Source organism: Pogoniulus pusillus, chromosome 8 (genome assembly GCF_015220805.1).
Source record: "Pogoniulus pusillus isolate bPogPus1 chromosome 8, bPogPus1.pri, whole genome shotgun sequence".
NCBI lineage: Eukaryota > Metazoa > Chordata > Aves > Piciformes > Lybiidae > Pogoniulus > Pogoniulus pusillus.
In genome coordinates, this window is record NC_087271.1 from 16,320,762 (window position 1) to 16,344,674 (window position 23,913).

A 23,913-nucleotide genomic window follows, 5' to 3' on the forward strand; every position below is an offset into this window, starting at 1 on the left:
GCCTTTAAAAACCCCCAAACCAGCAGGTCCAGTAATAATATAATGTCTGAGACATTGCTTCAAGATAAATAAATGATCCGCCGCCATGAGTTGATAGCCTCTGGTTGATTACCAGTGGTTGCTTATTAACTTGGAGTTGAAGTAGTTAGTGTTATTATCAAGTGACATTAAACAAATACCTGAATGGTGTTTTCTGTGCGTGCTCATTGAAGTGTGGGAGGTGGCAGTGAGCGTGTGCTCAGGAGATGTGACTGTGTCCATGCAATCCAAGCATCCTGAGCTGTGCCAGAATCCTGTGTACAGCCCTTCAGTTTAGGGTGCTGTCACTGCCTTCTGATTCAAACTCCATCTCCAGCTTCAAAACAGGGAAGAAATTGTAGAAATGTCCCCATCGGGTTGCCCAGGGTCTGATGGGAGGGAGGAGCTGTTGGCTGGGTGGATGGTGGGGACATCCCAGGGCAGTTGGAGTCTTCATCTCTGGAGATACTCAAGGCTTGCATGGATGTATTCTTTTGTGACTTGGTCTAGGTGCTCCTGCTCTGGCAGGGGAGTTGGACTGGATGAGCTTTCAAGGCCCCTTCCAGCCCCTAACCTTCTGTGATTTCTGTGATCCTCACCAAGCCAGCAAGCCACCATGGGCAACATCTGGGACAGCTACACACAGAGACTGATTTTGTGGTGCCCTAATCTGTGGCAGGTGCATGTGAAGCTTCATCTGCCTGTGGCTTTCTAGCAGGCTAATGCAGAAACCTACTTTTAAAAAGCTGTGCTTAAGCTGTTTCAAAAGGCAGCATTGATTATATCTTTGAAGTGGCCTCAAGAAGCCTCCTGTCTGCCTCTGTCCAGCCCAGTCCCCTGCTGCACTGCCTGAGTTGAGGCTTGATGTGCCATACCTGGATCTTGTAGGCATTCACTTGGTGTTAGAAATTCAGACACTGTTAAGAAAATAGAAAGGCCTGGAACTGGGGTGTGCCATCACACTGGCAGGCTGGGGCAGCTTCCTGCTCAAGGAAGCATCCCTGATTGAAAATGGCTTTGTGAAAAAGGCAATTAAAATATCTCACATTGACTACTTAGTTATGGTCAAATGAAGTATAACAAATTCCTGAACTTTGAAGCTATCCCTGCTGTTATGGTCTCAAGGCAGATGCCCCACACCTGCAGTATCTCTGCATGCTCTCTGGTCATGCAGACCCAGCTCATTGTCACCAGTGCCATCTGCTTTTTTAAGTTCTTATGCAATAGGACATGGACTGTTAGCATTTTCTCTCAGGTCATTCCTTAGTAACCTGTTTTCTCTCCTTTGGCTTGACAGAGGTCTACACTCCTCAGGACTCCCTCTGCTGAGCCCCTGCTTTCTGCAAGGCTTGATGCCAAGCTGTTCATTAGGTTTCTGCTGGAGGAAGCCTTTATGTGGTGAAACTTGCTTTAGGCAAGGCTGTTAGATTACAGGATTGCAGGATGTTAGAGATTGGAAGGGACCTGTGCAGATCTTCCAGTCCAGCCCCCTCCTGCCAGAGCAGGACAAGAGAATCTAGTGCAGGTTGCCCAGGAACACATCCAGACAGGGCTGGAAAGGCTCCACAGAAGGAGACTGCACAACCTCTCTGGGGAATCTGTTGCAGTGCTCTGTGAACCTCACAGTCAAGTTCTTCCTCCTGTTGAGCTGTAAGTTCCTGTGCTGCAGTTTCCATCTCTTGTTCCTTGTCCTATGCCAGGGCACAAGTGAGCAGAGGCTGTCCCTTCCTTCCACCCCTCAGATATTTACAGACATTGCTCAGATCCCCTCTAAACCTTCGCCTCTCCAGACTAACCAGCCCCAGGGCTCTCAGCCTTTCTTCACTGAGATCATTTGGATAGCCCTCTCTGGCCAAAGAGGATGCTAAGGCCACACACTGAGCCTAGTGGTGAGCTCATTCGTCACTTGATTTCACTTTGATATTCTTTGATATCCTGCTCACTATCTAAAATATATCCCTAGGTAAGCATAATATTTCTCTGCTGTATATTACTGTGTTCTTATTAGTTCAAACTAGTACATTAAACATATCTATCTTCACTTTAAATGCAGAAGTAGAGCCTGCATTTATACTTCAGCAGGCCTTCCCTGGTGGATCGCTCGTGCATTTTTCTCTTTACTGCTTGTTTGGCCCTTTTCCCCCAGCCTTTCCTCTTGGCTAATCAGGGCCAGTTTCTGTAGTTTTGCTGCCTTGTTGTGGAAGTGCTCAGAAGGGCTGTTCTGTTCTCAGGATTGCCTTCAAGCTGACCTCATTCCTGCCAAAAGATGCATTTTATCACTCTTGCTATTTTAAAGTGTTTAGAGTCAGGATTTCACAACTGGCGGCAGTCCCAACAGGGGCACTCCTCTGTTTTCTTCTTGACTGCCCATTCCCAACTTGTCCAGTGACTAAGGGTGATCCCATAGCCAATGCTGATGGGTTGCTCTGCTCTGCATGAGGTGAAGAGCTGGTCAGAGCAGTGTTCCCTGAGCCAGGGCAAGGGAAGCAGCAGGACCCATTGGTTCAGAGGCATCACTGCTGTACACCATCTAGAGTCAGCTGCACCCTGATCCCAAAATTCCCTGAAATAGCACCAGGTGGAACAGCAGAGGCTGTATGTGCTTAGCTCAGCTGTGCTGACTCTGTGGGCTCAAGAGACAGTTCAGGACATATGTAGTGTGTTAAAGATTTGTGTCATACTTCCAAATTGTAAATAAAATCTTTGGGAGGATTGAAAAGTATGTCCCCAGGGGCCTGAACCACAACATAACATTTCACTGGTTTGTTACGTATCTACATAACCTAAAGTTCAGAGTGTGCTTCACTCCTCTTGCTTGCCTGCTTTGCGCACTCTTTCTCCCTTCTGGCCTTGTATGCTCTGCACTGAAACATTGTTTGGGTCATATTGCAGCAGCCAGGTAAGACGACCTGGTCTGACAGGCTGCAGTGTCCAGAGCAAGGAGGTGGCTGGACTTTTGTCCAGGGGGCACCCTGGGCTTTGTTCTGGGAAGGTACCTGGAGTTTTGTCTAGTTGTAAATGTATGTATGTATTTGTATATGTTTATTACTTTTTATATTTTGCCTACTTTGTAAATAGTAACTTCACTTTGCTTCCAAAATGCTGAGCAGTGTGGTAATTTTACCTTCGGGGGTAAACCCAAACAGCCCCCGCACGGTGTTACTCCTAGCATGTTGCCTTGCCCACCTCAGGTCTCCTGTCTGCCTTTACTCCTCACTGGGTGCCTGCCTGTCCTGTAATCTCTATCAGCCCTTCCCATAAAAGCATTTGTACAGACTTGTTGGAGTGATGCAATGCTTTGAGGGTTGTAGGGTGGTAGATTTGGGCCGAGTTCATGTTTCAGGGGGCAGAAGCACATAAAAGCTTCAGCTTTTTTCTCTGCTGTACTCTGAGGTGTGAGTCGAAGCCTTCAGGTGAGTGGTTTGAGTAGGTATGCCTGAGGGCTGGTGACCAGGACAAATCACATGTCTGAGACGAGCAGGGTGTGCTGCACTGCCTCTGTGGCCTTGCACAGTGAGGGTGCAGGCTGCTTGCAGACTTCATTGTTCACCATGATCAGTACTTGCGTTTTCAGTTGTTCTGCCTTTGCTTCCTACTATAAGGAAGTTGCACTGATTGATGTTTACCCTGTGCAGAAAGGGAAAGGAAGTGTGACTGATTCTCCTGTTTCTGTGTGGACTGTTGGCATCCTGTCAGCTTTCCCATCCTAGCTGCAGACTGCTTCCCCCACCTCTTGCGCTCAAATGCAGCTTCCAACAAACATGTTGATTGGCTTGTGTGGGGGTGTTCTCTTTTGTTGAATACTTACTTCCTGCTAGCCAGCAGTGAGCGAACAGGACACAGCATGTTCACACTGCACCTTGCAGCAGAGGAGACAGTCTGACAGAAATTTAGTGATTTTTCTTAAGCCTCTTCCACTACAGGACTGTTTTCTTCCTCCCCAAACTTATTTGCTGTTCGTTCTGCTTCTCATGTCTCCAGCAGCCCTCTTGGTTAAACCATAAGTGCACTGTAATAACCCTCTGTGCTTGCCAGGCTGAGAAGGGCTTTCTGCAGAGATAACCATTTGGTATAAGTAGGAGAGAAGGTACCAGTAATGCAGGTGATGTGGTTTGCTTTTGGGGCAGGATGATCCACGCACATGTGCAGGTCTTCTACTGCCAGCTGGTCCCTTCTTGTTAGATTTTCTCCTTACCCAGCTGCTTTGCTTTGTAGTCCTTGGGGCATACAAGTCTCAGGAGACTGCATTTTGTGCCTGATTGTCCTGAACAAACTGTCTGGGGCAGCTGTTCTCTCCTGGCTGTGCTCACTGCAGCAACTTGACAGAGAAGTGTGAATTTTTGTAATCATTTATGGATCTTTTCCCTTCCTGTACAAAAAACCCAACCCTATTAAAATAAACATACTAAGAGCTGTAAAAAGAGGACTTCATCTGAATGGTAATTCAGAAGTTGTGGCCTGGTACTGTAAGTGGTGCTGGCATTGGAACTGTTCAGAGAGATGGAGTTAGTTCTCCAGTGAGCAGTTTGATGGTCTGGGAGGTGTTGGTGTGTATCTTACCCACTCCCCTGAAGAAATTCACACCCTGAGGTTTGATGGGGTCACTGGAGAAAGGAACAAGGATAGTTAAAAGTGACATGAAGATGGTGAAGAATTCAGTGGGTGGAATTGTACCCAAGAATATGGCCCTTGAGTCAGAGAACCCTGCTGTGCTGTGCTTGTGTTGGGAGATTGTGCTTCCAGGGATTCATTAGTGCTTTTTAATTACTGCTTTTCTTCTACAGCTCCTTCTTATTAATCTTTTGTATTTAGGTTTGCATTGGTGGTTAATCAAATTTCAGAGCAGGGGACTCTGCAGAGCAGCAGGTGCTCTCCGTCTGCCTCATATGATTAGGTTTGCACTGGCCAAGCTGAAAAAGGCACTGTCAAGGGTTTATCTTGGGAGTCAGTAACCTGGGGGTTGTGTGACAGCACAGGTAAGAAGCTTGAACATAAAGTAACTTTCTCTAAAAGCCCTTGTCACTGTCTAGGAAAGTAGCAGGTAGGATGCACCCAGTTTGTACCTCCTCTCTTTCTACCCCAGCTCTACTTTGGTAGCAAAGGTGAGCTCAGGTGACAGGTGATATTCTGGAAAGTCAGAAGCAAAGACTCATTTTTCTTTTTCCATGGCTGTGTATATTTTCCAGCTCTTCAGGCACACATAGACTTTGGCAATTTCAGTGGGATAAAAATGAAACATGCAAAGGACTACTTTACAGTTTGAGTAGTAGCCTACATGCTATCACTGCAGAACCGCTGTGACTTTCACCAAACCCCACCTCCCTCTCAAGTGTGTCTAGTGCAACTCAAGTGTTGCTTCTTCCTTGCTGTTAGCAACTGGCAAAATATTGTGCAGATAATTCAAGTTTGTCTCCTTCACTGCAGCTGGTTCCTTAGGCTGTTGTGTTTATTACTGACCAGACCTGCAGTACCCAAACACAGAATCATAACAGGTTAGGGTCTGGAAGGGAACTCAAAAGCTCATCCAGTCCAACACCCCTGCCAGAGCATGATCACCTAGAGCAGATCATGCTGGAACACATCCAAGCAGCTCTTGAATATCTCCAGAGAGGGAGAGTCCACAACACCCCGGGGAAGCCTGTTCCAGGCCTCTGTCACCTTCACAGGGAAAATATTCTCCTTGTATTTCCATGGACTTCCTATGCCTCAATTTTCACCATTATCCCTTGTTCTGTCATTTGGCATCACCCAGCAGAGCCTGGCTCCATCTTCTGGGCACTCACCTTTACATTTTTATAAACATAAATGAGGTCACCCCTCAGGCTCCTCTTCTCCAAGGAAAAGCCCCAGCTCCTTCAGTCTCTCTACATAAGGAAGATGTTCCACTCCATCACTTTCATGGCTCTGCACTGGACTATTTCAAGCAGTTCCCTGAGGCCCTTCTTGCACTGAGGGCCCCAGAACTAGACACAATATTCCAGATGCAGCCTCACCAGGGCAGAGCAGAGGAGGAGGAGAACTTCTCTTGACCTACTGACCACAGTGCCAGGCCTCTTGTTAAAAATCTTCCTTAAGAGCATCCAGGTGGGAAGCATATATGAACCTGAGCACATCCCAGGAGCAGGGGGACACTTGCTGAGTGCTGGCCTGTGGGACCAGTAAAATGTTAGTGCATGTGTTAATGTCTACATTATAAATGTACTACTAAAACTTTAAAGGGATGACTGCGATGTGACATTTTGAATGTTTTGGGGTGTGCTATGTTTGGGGTTTTTTTGTCATTTAGTGCTGTCAAACTTGCTAAGGAAACTAAAAGTAAAGTGCCTTTGTTTAAAGGGCTCACAAAGAGTTAAACTCTCTCTGACAAGCAGTGGCATCGGAACAGCAACTTAATGTTAGAAATGAAGTATATATTTATTGGCCATTAAGCTCCAGATGAGTCAAGTACAGTTTGGAAGTATAAGTTTGTGTGGTTAGTTTCCTTAGGAAGGAATGTAGGAATCCTGAGAAGGGCAGGCACTTGGAACTGTACTTCAAAGGTGGATGTGTATTTAGGAGAGCAGTGCAGTGAATCCATTTTGAAATATACATGAAATACATGAAATAATAATTTGTTGGGAGAGATCTACTTGGCTCTTCCCCCCTCTTGCATCAGCAAAGGGAATCAGTCTCTGAAAATGTGGTGAAAGCTCTGTTACATTTTTGCTTATCTCAGTGTTAATTTAATGTTTAATCTGATAGACAAATCCATGCTTTAGATCATGGCTGGTGCCAGAATGGGTGCTCTTAGACACGTGTGTCTGATCTGGCTCTCCATGCTGGGTGTCCCCACTAAACGGGAGAGGTGAAAGCAGAGCATTTTTTCTTTCAACAGAACTTTCTGGCTGAAGGGTTCAGGTGTTACTTGTACCTGGAGGCAGGAAGAGAAAGGACTGGGTAACAATTTCATTACATCGTGTTTGATAGCAGCTGGAATTCAGCTTTGTTAATGAGCTGTTCTCTTCTCTGGGGTGGAAAAAGGTTTTCATAGTTGGCAGGCTGCCCATAATATTCTAAGGATTATAGAAGTTAAGCTGCAGTTGCCCAGTGATGCTCGTGATGGCGAGTGGTGTTGCATTGATGGGGCTTGGGGGAGGGCATCATTTGGGAATGTGTATTCAGACACAGATGGAGTTGGAGGTTTTCGCTCGGGTCAGCATGGCATTCGCAGACAAGGCCTCTGCACCATCAGCACAGCAAGTTCTGGTCAGTGGTGAGAAGAGAACATTTCATAAAGCTGAGCAGAGTTAGTTACAGTTCCTGCTAAGCATCTCGGCTCAGAGGTGAGAGCTCGGGGAATGAGCGAGGCTGAAGGGTTTGTTGCAGCGCGGAGCACTGTGACAGGCAGTGGTGCTGCAGAAGGGACCGGCCGCTCCTCAGCTCTCTTTGGGGCTGGCGAGCTTGAAAGCGTCTGTGGCCCTGCTGCAGCTGTATGGGCACAAAACCAGAGCTGTGGGAGTGGCTGGGGAAATGCAAAAAGACCTCTTCTCTTTCCATTAATTAATTGGGCAGCAGCCACAAGCAGTGTAAGCTCCAAAGCCACTCTCTTCAAGAAATGTGAAAGACTTCGGATAGATAGGGCTGAGGCAGTGTTCGTGTCCTTTGTCAGGCTGAGTTAGCAGCTGTGCTACTGATCTGTGTTAGGAGGCAAATATTTCAGGGTGAGGCACACTGAGAGATTAGGGTCCAGTCCTGTTCAACATCTTTATCATTAATGAGGAGACAGACAGAGTCTGCTCAGCAAGCCTGCTGATGATACCAAGCTGGGAGGCTTGGCTGAGACACCTGAAGGCTGTGCAGCCATTCAGAGAGACTTGGACAGACTGCAGAGCTGGGCGGAGAGGAACCTAAGGAGGTTCTACAAGAACAAGTGCAGAGTCCTGCACCTGGGAAGGAACAGTAAACTGCACCAGTACAGGTTAGGTGATCTGCTGGAGAGCAGCCCTGTGGAGAAGGACCTGGGAGTGCTGGTGGATGAGAGGTTCTCCACGGGGCAGCAATGTGACCTTGTGGCCCAGAAGGCCAATTGGATCCTGGGTTGTATTAAGAGGAGTGTGGCCAGCAAATCAAGGGAGGTTCTCCTGCCCCTCTGCTCTGCCCTGGTGAGGCCCCACCAGGAATACTGCATACAGTTCTGGGCTCCACAGTTCAAGAGGGATAGGGATCTACTGGAGAGAGTCCAACAGAGAATTACAAGGAAGGGGCTGCAGCACTACCTGATGAGGAAAGACTGAGAGCCCTGGAGCTGGTTAGTATGGAAAGGAGAAGGCTGAGAGGGGATCTGATCAAGGTCTGTAAATATTTGAGGGTTGAAGGTCAGGAAGGAAGAGACAGGGACAGCCTCTGCTCACTTGTGCCCTGGCATAGGACAAGGGGCGAGGGATGGAAACTGCAGCACAGAAGTTCCACCTCAACATGAGAAAGAACTTCTTGACTGTAAGGGTCCCAAGCACCGCCACAGCTGCCCAGAGAGGTTGTGGAGTCTCCTTTTGGAGCCTGTCCAGATGTGTTCCTGTGTGAGCTGTACTAGATTCTCTGGTCCTGCTCTAGCAGAGGTCCCTTCCAACCCCTAACATCCTGTGACCATCCTGTGGTTAGATGAGGAAGAAAATTTAGAGATAGTAACTGAGAAAGCAGTCGATAGTGTAAAGCAGGTGGCTGTAAAAGGACCTTGGGGACAGCAGCAAAGCTTTAACCTCTGGAACTATGAGATGTTATGAATTATTCAACTCACCTTTGACCTTCTTGAAGGACAATTTGTGCACGTTGGTGCAATTACTTAAACAACAAACCCAAACCAACCAAAAGCCCTGATGAGACACTGCTGATACATGGCATAGAGGGATCTTAAAATAATCTTTATCCAGGGATTAAGAGTTTCTGATCTACCACTGACCTGTTTTCAGAGTATTACAAACTGCACTTGAAAAAACAAGATGAAAGTGCTGTAAAACAGGAGGAAAGCAGATTTATAGCACCATAAGTAACCAAGATACATTGCATTGATGAGAAAACTTCATATTAAAAGTCATGTTTGCTGAAACCTCCTTTTTCTAGGGGAGAACTTAGTGTGCTTAGGAATCTGCATGCAGAATCTGAGCACCTGGGCCTTGCAAGCCCTGTGTGAAAATGTTTTAGTTTTTACTAGAAGTGAAAAATGTAGACCTCTGGATGCCCTCTGACTTCCACACGCACGCACAAAAAAAAGAGGAGGAGCCAGGCTGAGATGGAGACACAAACCCTGATGTATAGTCCTGAAGTGTAAGTTAATGCTCTTACTTAAGGGCTGGATAAACATCAGCAACAAACAATTTCTGTGCACAGACAGCCAGGGAACTTGTGCTGACACCACTTACTTTGAGAACAGGAGCAAAACGTTGCATATCTGCAGGACTGCAGCAATCTGAGTTCTTTCATCCTTTACTAAATTAATATGGAGGGGGAAAGGACTAAGGCAAATTTAAAGTGACACAATGTGATTTTTATTGCATTGCCTGTAGGTTTGATTAGTTGTTTTGGCCTTTTTGAGGTTTTTTGGATGGAGGACATTAAAGTGAAATTTCATCTTAGTTTGACATGCCTGAGACCTTTATTGAATCATAAATCACAGAATCTTAGAACAGTTTAGGTTGGAAGAAACCTCAAAGATCATTTAGTTCCAACCCCCCTACCATAGGCAGGGACACCTCCCACTAGAACAGGTTGCTCAAGGCCTCATCCAACCTAGCTTTGAACACCTTCAGGGAGGGAGCAGCCACAACCTCCCTGGGCAACCTGTGCCAGTGTCTCACCACCTTCACTGTAAAGAACTTCCTAACATCCAGTTTAAAGCTCCCCTTTGCCAGTTTAAACCCATTACTCCTCATCCTGTCATTGCAAGACCTTGGAAATAGACCCTCCCCAGCCTTCCTGTAGGCCCCCTTCAGATACTGAAAGGCTACTATAAGGTCTTCTGGAAGCCTTCTTTTCTCCAGGCTACAGAGCCCCAGCTCTTATAGCCTGTCCTCATAGCAGAGCTGCTGCAGCCCTCTGAGCATCTTCATGGCATCCTCTGGACTGGCTCAAACAGTTCCATGTCCTTCTTGTGCTGGGGACTCCAGAACAGCACACAATAGTCCAGGTTGGGTCTCAGGAGAGTAAATTCAGTATTTTGTTATTTTGTCTGAGAAAAAAAATCAACAAAATAAAACCCAACCAACATTTTCCATGGTAGATAGGGCTAGTTGAGAGGTAAGTGCAATCAATTCATGCTTCTCTTTGGAGCAAGATAATACATGCCTGGGTAATCCAATGTATGTAGATGTCAGGAGGCCTCTTGCTGCTGATGTAAGTGAACTGAAGTCTCAAATTCTCAGTTACCCTTGAACATCCCTGCCCTAGCATGAGCTGACAAAAGTCACCATTATAAGGCGTAAAAGGTTTGCAGAGGGGTGACAAAGCTGCGCAGGCAGGGCTGTGCTCTGGTCTTGCAGGCTGCTCAACGTTACTGCCCGATGAGCTCAGCTCCCAGAAATGCTTCAGGGATTTGGTCGTGGAGAAACCGGAGGATGCGGCTGCTAGTCTGGTGATGTGCTGGTTGCTGCCTGTGGGGCCAGCCTGGGTGCATGCCAATGGCTCTGCCAGGGCTGGAGCCCTGCTCAGCAGTGCTCAACTGGTAGGGTGGTGGCCAGGGTCTAGCTGAGGAAGCATTTCATGCAGTCTACTCCATTGCTTACTTTGATCCCTCTGGCTATACCAAATGTCACTTCAGTGAGCTGAGTCAGACAACTCTGGGCTGTCATAGTCTCACAAATAAATAGTTTTAAATGGTTTTAGATTCATACAGGTATAAACACCTCCCTGGGAGGGGAGTGGTTTGAAAAGTCTTTGTCCATGACTCTGCAGTGTGTGCAGCTGTGTTCTTCCATGTCACTGCTGTGCTCGGGTGTCTAGTGGACTGCTAGCACAGGTAGGGCAGGCTTTGAATCATAGAATCAGCCAGGCTGGAAGAGACCTCCAAGATCATCCAGTCCAACCTATCACCCAGCCCTATCCAGTCAACTAGACCATGGCACTAAGTGCCTCATCCAGTCTTATTTTGAACACCTCCAGGGACGGCAGTGACTCCATCTCCCTGGGCAGCCCATTCCAATGCCAACCACTCTCTCTGTGAAGAACTTCCTCCTAACATCCAGCCTATACCTCCCCCAGCACCACTTGAGACTGTGTCCCCTTGTTCTGTTGCTGTTTGCCTGGGAGAAGAGACCAACTCCACCTGACTACAACCTCCCTTCAGGTAGTTGTAGACAGCAATAACATCACCCCTGAGCCTCCTCTTCTCCAGGCTAAACACCCCCAGCTACCTCAGCCTCTCCTTACAGAGCTGTGTTCCAGGCTCCTCACCAGCTTTGTTGCTCTTCTCTGGACACATGCCAGTATCTCAACATCTCTCTTGAATTGAGGAGCCCAGAACTGGACACAGGACTCAAGTGCTGGCCTGACCAGTGCTGAGTACAGGGACAGAATACCCTCTCTGGTCCTACTGGCCACACTGTTCCTGATCCAGGCCAGGATGCCATTGGCTCTCTTGGCCACCTGGGCACACTGCTGGCTCATCTTCAGCTACTCTCTACCAGTACCCCCAGGTCCCTTTCCTCCTGGCTGCTTTCCAGCCACTCTGTCCCCAGCCTGTAGCGCTGCTTGGGGTTGTTGTGGCCAAAGTGCAGAACCCTGCACTTGGCCTTGTTAAATCTCATCCCACTGGCCTCTGCCCACCTATCCAGCCTGTCAAGGTCCCTCTGCAGGGATCTCCTACCCTCCAACAGATCAACACCTGCTCCTAGCTTGGTGCCATCTGCAAGCTTAGTGATGCTGGACTCAATCCCCTGGTCCAGATCATCAATAATGATGTTGAACAGGACTGGGCCCAGCACTGATACATGGGGAACACCACTAGTGAATAGCAGCTGGGAGCCTGAAATGCCACCAGACAGTACATTAAGAAAGTGCAGCAGATGATGGGTACTGTGTGGTCACTCCTGCATTTTCCTCAACAGCTTGGCAGCCACACCAGCCCAATGTTTTGTATACACAAGTGTGAGGGTGTGGGTGGCAGACCCCCACTTTCACCCAGAGGTACTCATCTGACAAGAGATTCTGGTCTAGTACGGGAAATGGAAGAAGCCCAAAGCTATGAACTGCATTTCTGCCTGAAGTGGTTACATCAGACATGTAGCACAGGGTAGTAGCTCTGTGAGGAGAAAAGGTGAGACAGGAGCCAAAAGTCATGCAGCACTGGCAGTCAGGAAAGGCTTTGGGTACTTGGTATGGGAAGGGGATTATCAGACCTCTCTTCTTCAGGTCTCCTCAGGGAAGATGAGAAAGGTAATTGGATTCTCCAAGTATGTTGTCCCTCACTGGTTGCTTACAGCAAGTGCCTGTAAAAAAGACCAGGACATAAGAATGAGGTTTGGGTCTTGTTTGGCTTAAAAGTTCTGTTGATTTCAGTGTCCAGAGCTTAACCGGAGCAGCTGTCAGTTGGTGTGGCTGATCCCGCATTCTGGAGGTGTTCAAGTGTGATAGCTCTAACTTGCAACAAAGTCTTTTTAAGTGCCAGTTTCCTTTTGCTGCTTAACTAATGCCCTTCTGCTGTAGGCATTTGCTGTCAGTTGTCACTGCTGCTCTGAGGCATTTTGAGAGGTTCTTGGGTCTTTTTTGCCTTTTCCTGTTTCTGCGTTATCACTTGCAGTCAGTGTTTTGCCAAGGGGGAGCTATCGGCTCTATTAACTACAGCAGCCTCTGCCCCTCCTGCCCTTCCTAGCGCCTGCCTGTGCCGTGCGTGCAGTCAGTGACACTGCTGCCCTTTCTCGCTGAGCTGGGACAGGAGCTGCATTTCTCTCCACATGCCAAGAGTTCTGTTTGCCTTTGTAACAAACAAGGGAGGCACAGGGAAGTTGTCTGCTGAGGATTTAATCACCTGTCCAAAGTAGTACAGCAAAGTCTTGGGGAAAAATCAGTTATTGATAGTGTTAAGTTCTTGAAGCTTAAAGCCAGGACTGGACTCTTCCATTAGCTGATGTGTTTAATGCAGAGGGACTGCAGCACTTGGGAGGGGAAACAATGCTTTGTTTTGCTGAACCACTTCACAAATAGCACCATATCAGACTGGTCCCTAACTTCAGCTGGTGCTTTTCCCTGTCCAAACAATGATTAGTGCGTACTTGAGATAAGTTAAACTATTCAAAGGCAGCTGATCTAAACTTGTCTGTGAACACAGTTTAGAGTAGTCAGGAAATTAATCAAACTTGCAGAACCACCTGCACTTTTCTCTTTTGAACCTTCTGGTAATTCCTGTGAACAAGTTCTGCTAGGAAATCAGAAGGGCAACTCCTAACACGGCTAAATTAAGAGAAGGCTGTGGATTTTACCACACAGCCAAACTACAAGTGGTAGGCACTGTGTTAGAAGAATTGCCAAGCAGACTTGCAGACTTTTCATTAGTATTTCTTGTAAGCAAAGACTTTTATTGCTGGGTACCCCCAGCCCTGGCTGGTGAGAGGCTGCATGCTCCTCAGGGTGCTTTCTCCCAGCTTTCAGGATGCCTCTCTTTCCACTTGCCCAGCTTCCTAGCAGTGAAGGAAGAATGGCTTTATCAGGTTTGACAAGCAGTGTTACGGTGTTCAACCCCTATCTGCCCCCCTTGTCATGCATTGGTATCAGTTGACCCCTGCATGGTCTGCACTGGACTGGAGCAGAAAGCAAGGAGAGCATGGGAGATGCTCACAGCAATCCGTGCTCTTGCAGGATGCACACACTTCAGGGGGTGGTTATGGTTACTCTGTCAGAGGGACCTTGACAGGCTGGAGACATGGGCCCAAGCCAACCTCATAAAGTGCAACAAGATCAAGTGCAAGGTCCTGCACCTGGGTCAGGGCAATCCCAAGCACAGATACAGGCTGGGCAGTAAGTGGCTTGAGAGCAGCCCTGGAGAGAGGGACTTGGGGATTCTGGTGGGTGAGAAGATCAACATGACCCAGCAGTGTGCACTTGCATCCTAGAGAGCCAACCAGATCTTGTGCTGCATCAAGAGAATTGTGGCCAGCAGGTCGAGGGAGGGGATTCTGCTCCTCTACTCCACTCTGGTGAGACCCCACCTGGAGTACTGCATCCAGTTCTGGAGCCCCTATTAGAAGAAGGATACAGATGTACTGGAATGTGTTCAGAGAAGGGCCACAAGGATGATTAGAGGGATGGAGCTGCTCTGCTGTGAAGTCAGACTGTGAGAGTTGGGGCTGTTCAGTCTGGAGAAGGCTCTGAGGAGACCTTGTGGCCTTCCAGTGTCTGAAAGGAGCTACAAGAAAGCTAGGGAGTGACTTTTTAGGGTGTCAGGTAGTGATAGGGCTGGGGGGAATGAAGCAAAACTAGAAGTGGAGAGATGCAGACTAGGTGTTGGGAAGAAATTCTTTACCATGAGAGTGGTGGAGACACTGGCAGAGGTTGTCCAGGGAGATGATGAAAGCCTCATCCCTGGGTGTTTTTAAGGCCAGATGGATGTGGCTATGAGCAGCCTTATCTAGTATGAGGTGTCCCTGCCCATGGCAGGAGCACTGGAACTGGATGATTTTTGAGGTCCCTGACAATTCAGTGATTCTGTGATCCTCCCCAAGGCAGTGACGAGCAAGCAGACACCTGCAGTGGGTAGCTGGTGGGAGGTGGTGTGTGCTGCATCAGTGCTTTCTGTGGTGCAGGTACACACCTGCACACCCCTGCAGTCTGCTTGTCCTGCAGCAATGTCCTCTGAAACCTCAGCTTCTGCATTTTTCAGATGGGTGAATCAATGGTGTTGTCTGTGTATTTTAAGAGCATATCTAAAAGCTGCGTTTTTATTTTCTGCTGTTTAAGAAGTGTCATTAAAATAGGCCCATTGCAAGAAATGGTCTCAGCATATTTATTGCTACATGCCTGTACTGGCCTATCTCTAGTTTGTGGTTTAAAAGGCAAGTAAAATTATTTTGAGTATGAAGTTAACGTACATATAGGTAAAGATACCTGCTGTAAAGCTTGTTAACAGGCTTCAATGAAGCTTCTGAGAAGGTGACAGATGAAGGACTGCTTAACAGCTACATGTTGCCTATGTTTTGCTTGGGAAATGGGTACGTTTTCCCAAGCTGGACTTCAGGTGCTCTGTGGCTAACTTGTAACAAATAATTCTTCCCGAATGTTAAAAAAACAAATCTGCTTTTCATTGCAAAGACTCTCCCCTGGCCACTATGGTGTTCAGTTCATGGGATCACAGAGTGGTAGGGGTTGGAAGGGACCTCCAATGGTCTTCCAGTCCACACCTCCTGCCAGAGCAGGACCAGAGGATCTAGCGCCAGGTCACACAGGAACACGTCCAGACAGGGCTGGAAAGTCTCCAGACAAAGGAGACTCCACAGCTTCTCTGGGCAGCCTCTTACAGTGCTCTGTCACCTTTACAGTTAAGAAGTTCTTCCTCACATTGAGGTGGAACCTCCTGTGCTTCAGTACTGCACTTCAGTATCTGAGCACTTCTCTAGGTGCCTGTCCAGATGATTTGCCTTCTGTTGTGTGTTCATATGTGTGATTTATGTATCTGTGATTCCTGGAGGTAAAAACGTTTTGCAGAATTAAAACTACGAGCAGACTCTGGCTCAAGGTACTGGCCTCAATTCCTTATCGCATTCTCAATATAATTACAGCCCACTTGCAGGCCTAGGAGAAGTTCAATACACTGCCTGTACTGTGCTAGGAAACCACGAAGGAAGCCTCTCTGTTTGTTTTAACTGAAGTATTTTAATTCCAGGAGCAAGTCCCTGTTCCTGTTTATCACCCAACTCCTAGCCAGACTCGGCTGGCAACGCAGCTGACAGAAGAGGAACAGATCAGAATAGCGCAGAGGATAGGCCTTATTCAGCATCTACCCAAAGGAGTCTATGATCCTGGAAGAGACGGCTCCGAGAAGAAGATCAGAGAGTAAGTGACAGAAAAGAGACAAAGCTCATACAGCTGTTGCACATAAGCATAATACTGCTCTGGGATCCTGGTCTTGTCTTCCTGAGTTTGCCTCGTTTTCAGGGACTGTAATTTGCTGTAGCTTTATGAAAACCTGTGGCCATGCAGTAGGCTCTTCCCTGTTACAGGAAAGCCCTTACAGGCTTCCTCTCTGTCCTCTCTTCATGGGGAAATAACGTCATAGTTCCTCACCTCTACAGCTCCCTTTTACCATTTCTAACTATGCCGTGTGCTGAGATGCCCTTGCCAGGCCTGCAGAAGGCTTCCTACCCTCACTAACATGGTAACTGTGGGCAGGTGTGCTACAAAGGGGATGGGCAGAAAAATCCAGTGCTTGGTGGAGCCACCACTGACAGAGCTAAGAGCTCCTTGCAGTATCTACAGGTACTAAAAGTCTGACTCGGATGTACCCAGGAGCAAAAGATTTCACTATTTTCATGAGTTTTTCTTTTTTTTCTTTTCCTAGATGTGTCATTTGTATGATGGACTTTGTTTATGGGGACCCTATCCGATTTCTGCCGTGCATGCACATTTACCACCTGGACTGTATAGATGACTGGTTGATGAGATCCTTTACCTGTCCATCCTGCATGGAGCCAGTGGATGCAGCACTGCTTTCATCCTATGAGACTAACTGAGCCAGCGTTTCTCCACTGAACCTTCAAGGAGACCATCCACTTCAATGGGTTTGATCCTTTTGTCATTCAGCCCAAAGAGCCAGGAATTAGGAATTAAGATCATGCACAAAGTAGACATTTCCTAAAAAAATAAAAATATTCCTGAATGGCTGCGACTATTGGAGGAAGAAAAAACAACATAGTATTTTAGAGACTATAGAAAAGTAGGTTGTTATTTTTAATGTAAAGCCTTGACCCACCCTTGTCTTTTAATGTTTGTTCTTACACCCATATATAGGAATTGTGTAAAGCATTCCAGCAGCTGTAAATGTTTGACCTGCGTGTATCCAGTTTTATTAGCAGCAAGATAAGAGTACTTCCCCCCCCCCCCCAAATAAAGTAACCAGTTTTGTTCTGATTCTTTTCACAAGTCCTGGCATTTGGGTCAAGGCTTTATTGAAATCTACATTTTATAACACTGGCACAAAGAAATAGTTTTAAGCTTGTTTGCACAGTCCCTTTTTTTTTTCCTTTCTCTTCTCTCCCCTCTATTGGAGATGGAATTCATTGCCTTAGGTCTTTTTAATAGTGTATTGTTATTGTTGGGCTGGCTCTATGCTTGAAAACCAGTTTATTTATAACCTGTTAAAAGTGCTATATTTTGTTTGCAGTTAGGAATATGCAGACTTTAAAAGTGATCTCCTAGCTTGTAAGCAAAGTGAGATGCACTATCCCTTTTCTATAAGTGATGAAGAATATGAAGGGTCTGACACAAGTCCCAGAGTGAAATTATGGGGTCATGATTGCAATCACTTGCTGCAGTTGATGACGAAACAGTCCTGAAACCTAAATCTGTCACCTTGATCAGCTTAAAAGTGGGCCAGATGGATGATAAATAGCTAAGATGCCAAAACTGAAAGAAAAAATTGGAACTAACGTAGTGTGGACACTGATCACTTCCTCTAATTGTTTTTCCCCTCCCTAAAAATGGTTGTCTTGAATGATAGCAAATGGATACTGCATCTCTTGTCCTTGTAGTTCTTAGGTTATCAGAAGTTAAGAATAAACATACTGTATCTCAGTCTCCTGCATTAAATGTATCTGTTAAGCCCTGCTGGCTGACACCTCAGTCAACCAAACAGAGATGAAATCAGAGATGAAAAAGATGTATTTTGTTTATCTAAGCACAGTCTGTCATGCTGGCAGCTGAGGGGGAAAACAGTACTGCTGTAGTGACACAGCTAGCAGATCTCTGTAGCCCAGCAGCAGGTGCTTGTAAAGAGATGGTCTAGCAAAGATGGTAGCTGTAAAGACCTTTTAGCCACTCAGCATAGTTTATTTTCTTTTCATTTTCTCTTCCCCCTCCCCCACTTAACATATCCTGCTGTGACTTTTAATGCAGTGCTGGCACACTGAGAAGTCTTGCTCTTGCAACATCAGATACAGTCTGAAGTTAGCCAGAACAAGGCAGAGAATATCCTTTGTTTTTTATAGAGTTTGAGTGCTTGCTAAAACAAGAGGTCGTTAGACACCCAAGTACTTTGAAGACTCAGTGTATTTACAGTAGAGCAGAATTGTGCATGTTGTGGATAATTCTTGAGGGGTTGGTTAGCCAAATGTAGATTCAACCTGTTGACTGATTATTCCTGCAGCTCACAGCAACCTGCTCTCTTAGAGAAGAACTCCAAGTAGCAGTCAGAAGGAACTGAAGGCAGTCTGCAGTTCTAGATTCACTCTAATGGCTACACATTCATCTGGACACACTGTTTTAAAAGCTGGATTTATTCATACCTAATTACATGGAACAAAACCTGGGAAGAAAGACCTGAAGTTGTGCAATATCACTGTTCCTTTTCATCATTCCATGTGTGTTCCTTTGTGTCCTCTCTTTTGTTCGTCTTGGGAGTTTGTTTTTTTGGTCAAATGATGTCCATACCAGGTATCATTTCTTCTCTTGTTAAAACTGGCAATGAATAGTTTGAACAAACCTAATTGCCATGTCGGTATTACTCTTTATTTATGACATGACTTGATCAAGAAAGCATTGGAAGAACTGCAAAGTAACCAATTACTGAGCTGAATGCTTTCCTAGGCTGAACTTTTAAGAGTGATCTGCTTACTGGGTAAAGGGGGGAAGTTACCAAAACCAGAGCTGATTACAGACAAAAAGCATCCCAAAAAGTTAAAACTTTAGCTTAAAGAGAAATGTGTAAATAGAACAAATAAACAGTGATTTTTTCCCAAAGTTTTTAGGTGCAGCAGTGTTCTGGATGGTTTCTACTTCGAAATGTAATTGATCAGAATTTAGCACAAAAGAACACGTAACCTGCTGCAGTTGTAAAACCATATCTGTCTTAGTGCCACCATTTGTAAGGTTAAGATAACTTGCCTCCTGCCTCAGAAATGTCTAATAAATCACTTAAGACTTCAAGTACATTAGATGGTCCGTTTAGAGCACAGCTTTTGCCTAACTACAGGAAGATTTAGGGCTGACTTCTATTCATTTAGCTCTGGTCCACCACACTCCTTCTTGGGCCAGGCCTGTATGTTTCAGGGAGGACAGGCTCATAGTAAAAGGACTGCAAAAGCATTTTGAAGGGGAAAAGCCCACCTCTTTCAGCTGCTAAGTAACCAAGCAAGCAGTCAGCCTAAAATGTTCCTTACAGGCATTTCACTTAGGCTAGGCAGTGCAACGAAAACATTTCCTGAAACAATATTTGTGCTTTAGAACTGTGACTGACAAAACCAACTCTGGCACAAACTTGGAGCCAGACAGGGGGATCATGATGCTTAATTCTCTGCAGTTTTCAGGCAGTGCCACAAGACACACCGAGTGTCCACACACATCCTGAGTGGCTGCAGTGTTAGTGACAGACACTGCAGCTTCTCCGAGCAACTGCCACAGAAGCAGTGCAGGTAGGGGTCAACATCTTCCCAGCTGCTTTCCACGGCAGGGAAAGGGTTAGGTTACACTTGCAGCATGTAGTAGGAAACTGATTCTGTCTCGTACAGCAGGCAAAAGCAAAATTCCCACCAATGTGAGGCAAAGGCAATGCAATAAGAAGTAATGAACACTCCCTTTTAATAAAGACCTCTATGCCAAAACAGTCTTGCATGCTACTGGCATTACCACTTCTATGTAAGGATGCTGATCCTTGTTCCTTGATGTCAGTTCCTTAATTTCTGGGAAAGAATTGTAAAATTTGAAGATAAAACCAAAGAAGGTGTAAGGAATTCCTGTGTGAGGAGCTACTACTACAGAAGGGTTTTTAAGCACTTAAGGTTTTAATAGTTCCTACAGCCTCACAGCTTCTCAAGGTGGAAAGCAAATAGGTGTTGGAAAGGCTCCCTTCACAGTGGCAGAAGTGTGCTTTCAGAGGCTGAGTGGGTTATGAAATACCTGAACTTACTTCAGTTGCCACAGTTTCAAGGCTTCGACGTTTTCTGTCCTTGTGCAATGGTGGTGAAGATGACAATTCCTCTGAGTCAGACTCTCACGTCAGTAAATGACAGGGTTGCTGAAACTAAACACACAAAGACCTCCCATCAGTTAGATCCTGGATTAAAAGGGACTTTGTTTCCAGGTGGATGCTGGTTGGCTACAAAGACAGTTTAGTGCAGATGCCATATCTTTATTAAAAACGTGCATAGTAGCTGGTGACCTATTAAAGAAAAACCAACAACAGGAATAAAATCTGTTCTGAAGAACCTTTCTTAATACCCAGGATAAAATTTCACTGCAAGGATTAACTTTTCCTGTTATACAGTGTTTAAGAATATAATGTATATTATCTCTCCCTTGAAGATTTTCTTGCTTCTAAACTTGTTCCAGGATAAGAGCTGGGGCCGTTGGTGTTCTTGGTACTACCTTTTGATACCAGGAACAGGCTAAGTGTGCTCTGCAAAAGTGTCTTTCTGATTTAAGCAGCCAACAGAACTATTTGCATGCTGGCAGTGATTTATTGCAGTCTCTCTGCACTGGCACTTAGCTAAGTGAAAGCTGCACAGGGGAATCTAGAATGAAGAAAACTCTTTGTAAAGGTGCCTGCATATGTTTCTAGCAGCATAGAAGTGTTTACTCAGCAAGGGCAGGGGGACTGGCCATGCCACAAACACACACAGCCTCTCAGCCTTCTGTCCTCTCAGCTGGACAAGTAACAATAACATCACAAACTTCTTTGCAGCACCAACCCCGAAAATATTTTTGTCTTCATTTAAAATAAGGCATTTCAGCAGTGATTCAGCACACACCAGTGAGTGCCCAGTCCACTGCACACAGCCTGGCTGGCCAGGCATGTCTCATGGACACTACAGGCCCTGTGTTTGCTCACTAGAGGCACTTTTGCCAGGGTTCTCACTAAAGGAAGACAAACTTCCACATTTTTAAACAACTTGTTCCCTTCTGCCACATGAATGATAGCTTATCAAGAATTCACACTGGGTAAGCAGATTGAGTGAGCTGGACATGGCAGAAACCCAAGGGGAAAAAAAATCCAGCCCTCCAAACCTATTTTCTGAGCAGGACAGGGCTGTCATAGGCACCGTCCCAGTGAGGCAGAGCTCTGTTTTTCCAGAGTAAAAACTGCTGCCCTTCAGCTGCTTTTTTGGTGAGGTTCTTGCTAGACTGCCTGTTTGCCTTGGGATTTCTCCCCACAGAAGGCTATGGACACTGCACACCTCCTGTACAGTCCCACAGCAAACTACTGGTGAAGGTCTTTAACTTCCCCACATCCTCCTCAGCCATCACCTGCAAAGGTTTCTTTGTTAAAAAAAAACTCACCTTTCTTGAAGTGCTGAGTTTAACAGTTCCAACAGTTCTGGTCACTTCTCCAGAAGCTTGGCTACAGCCCTGTATACTCTTTTTTTCACCTCTTCACACACTTTGAATGCACCTGTAGCAAAGGCTCTGCACCTGAGATTGCTGCTGGTCCTCAGCAATACCAACAGCCACTTGCATCAGCCATGAGCCCAGCATCACAGAACACCCCAAAACTGACCCAGATACCAATCCATAAGCCAGAAGAATGAAACCAAAGCAGATTTTTTTACAGCAAAAACAATGAACCATTGGAATAATCTCCCCAGGGCAGTGGTGGAGTCCCCAACACTGGATATTTCTAAGATTTGGCTGGGATTTTGCCAGAGAAGGTTGGATCAGATACCAAAACTGAAACTGACCCTTTTGGCTGCTTCTGCAAAAGGCTTTGCAGCTGTCCAGCAGAAGGTGTGCGCAACCTGGGCAGTGATGACAGCAGTACTGGGCACATGAAGATGACACTGAACATGAGCTATCTCTTCTCTTCTAGCATTTGCCTCTCTCCACTGATGTACTGATCTCTGCTAACTGCTGAAGCTCCAATTCCCATTTTGCATTCCTGGATAGTAGAGGCCATCTTCGAAGTTCACACCACCACCTTTCCCCAGATGTCAAAGAAAAGCATCACATTCACCAACAAAACTCAGCTCAGCCTAGAGCTGCACTCTGATGCCACCAGCACCAAGGAACAGCCCATGGGGCTCCAGCACTACAGACCACCAGTGCTAATGAAGCTGTTATTGCCCTCCACACCTGCAGGATCACATGAGCAGGGACAGGAAACTGCCTAGAAGACTGCAGCTTCTACCTAGCCTCTAAGTCTCCCTACATTGCTACAGTGACTTGCAGCCACAGCCCTGAAGCTGTTGTTATGGCACCTGACTAACAAAAGGGAAGTTTGGGGCTGGATTTTTGGGTGGGTTTTTTGGTGTTTGTTTGGTTTGGTTCTTTTTTTCTTGCCTTTTTTTTTTTCTTTTCCTGAATTTAAGCAGCCCATAAGGAGAACATGTCAAGGGTGGGGCTTGTGACTCTTCTGCAGAATTTCAATGCAGGCAGAATTCTAAATAAACATTTTAACCTACATTTAGCCAGCAATGAAAGGGAGTAGATCCAGAGATTTAATTTAAAACCCCAGAAGGTAAAGGAACAGCAGCCCAGTCCTAAAGTTAAGAGCAAGGCAAATCCCATGTAGTTTCACCATGGTGCAACACAGATATCAGCTGCTTTGCTGGTCATAAATCTTAGGAAAATAACTCTTTTTTTCAAGTACCTGAAGGAGCCTTAGGTAGCACCTTTAAATAAACCCTTTGTGATGACAACTCATACCACTCAAATACATGCCAATGCACACCAGCAGTGTGTCCCAGGGAGCTGTCTGCAGCCATGAGGAGAAAAGTAGCAAATTCAGGTTGAGGCTCTTCAGGTTTCTCCATCCTGTTCATCAGTGACCATTAACCATTTTCCTGCACAGCAGTAAACAGTGTGACTCACCTCTTTATCTTCTCTTCTTCCTCCCAGAGGGCCAGCTGTGTGGAATGTGTTGGTCATCTCCTGTACCTTCATACCTTCGCTTTGCTGCTGTGCTTTTATGCTTGAGGTGGCAAAGAGACGCATCTTGTGCAAGGCAAAAGAGCTGTATTTAACCTCCTGGGAGTGCCTTCTGCACTTTAGGGCTGGCCTCTAGGGAAGCCTTGTTCAACAGTGAGGAGCATTACACCATACTTCTGTTGGGCCAGAGGCATGCAAGCTGTGAAAGCTATGATCCCATCATTTTTGGACCCAGGCCACAGATCAGCTGCAAATACTAAAGCACCCAGTATGGAGTTTAATGCTAAACCCAGTGTGAAATGGGAGGAAATGTTTGCTCTGATCCTCTGTGCTAGTGTATTTTATAAAAAAACAAAAAATAACAAACCCAGGTTCCCAAGCAAAGCTTTGAGTGCTGCATCACTACAGCAAGAGACAACCTGAGGCCAGGCACTGTCAGAATGGGACAGTCTTTAACCATCCATGACGGAATGTCAATTGTTGATTGTACCAGAACTGTGTCAGCAGTCAACCAAAGCATGATCCTGTACTACTGGTTTAGCTGAGCAATCACAGGTGGGGGGGGTTCTAAATAAGAGTTGTGTCAATGTTTATGACTTCATCAAAATCTCTTCTGATTGTCAAGAAAACCTGTGAGCAGGTTGAGCTTCAGCCCACCACTCTTCACCCAACAGGTTCCCTCATCTATGGTTGGGTGATGTAGTTACACTTCATTAGACTCCAGCCTAAGCTGCCTGCTTTTCAGCCCATAGTTCTCCTTTCAGTTTAATGGCAGCCCATGCACACATGGATTCCATGCAGCTCATTTTACTGCTCTTCCCTTCCTGGCCACTAGCACCTTCTGCTGTGACTGCACTATCACAA

At 46.1% G+C, this 23,913-nt stretch overlaps 1 protein-coding gene across 1 annotated transcript in view; it reads left to right on the forward strand.

The window, feature by feature from the left end:
• RNF11 (ring finger protein 11) overlaps positions 1–18,677 on the forward strand; it is a 43,528-nt gene extending 24,851 nt beyond the window's left edge. Inside the window, exons 2-3 of the mRNA XM_064147349.1 lie at positions 15,860–16,029; positions 16,535–18,677. Coding sequence (XP_064003419.1) covers positions 15,860–16,029; positions 16,535–16,706 — 342 coding nt within the window. The 3' untranslated portion in view covers positions 16,707–18,677. The remainder of the gene's footprint in view (positions 1–15,859; positions 16,030–16,534) is intronic.
• The last annotated feature ends 5,236 nt before the right edge of the window (positions 18,678–23,913 follow it).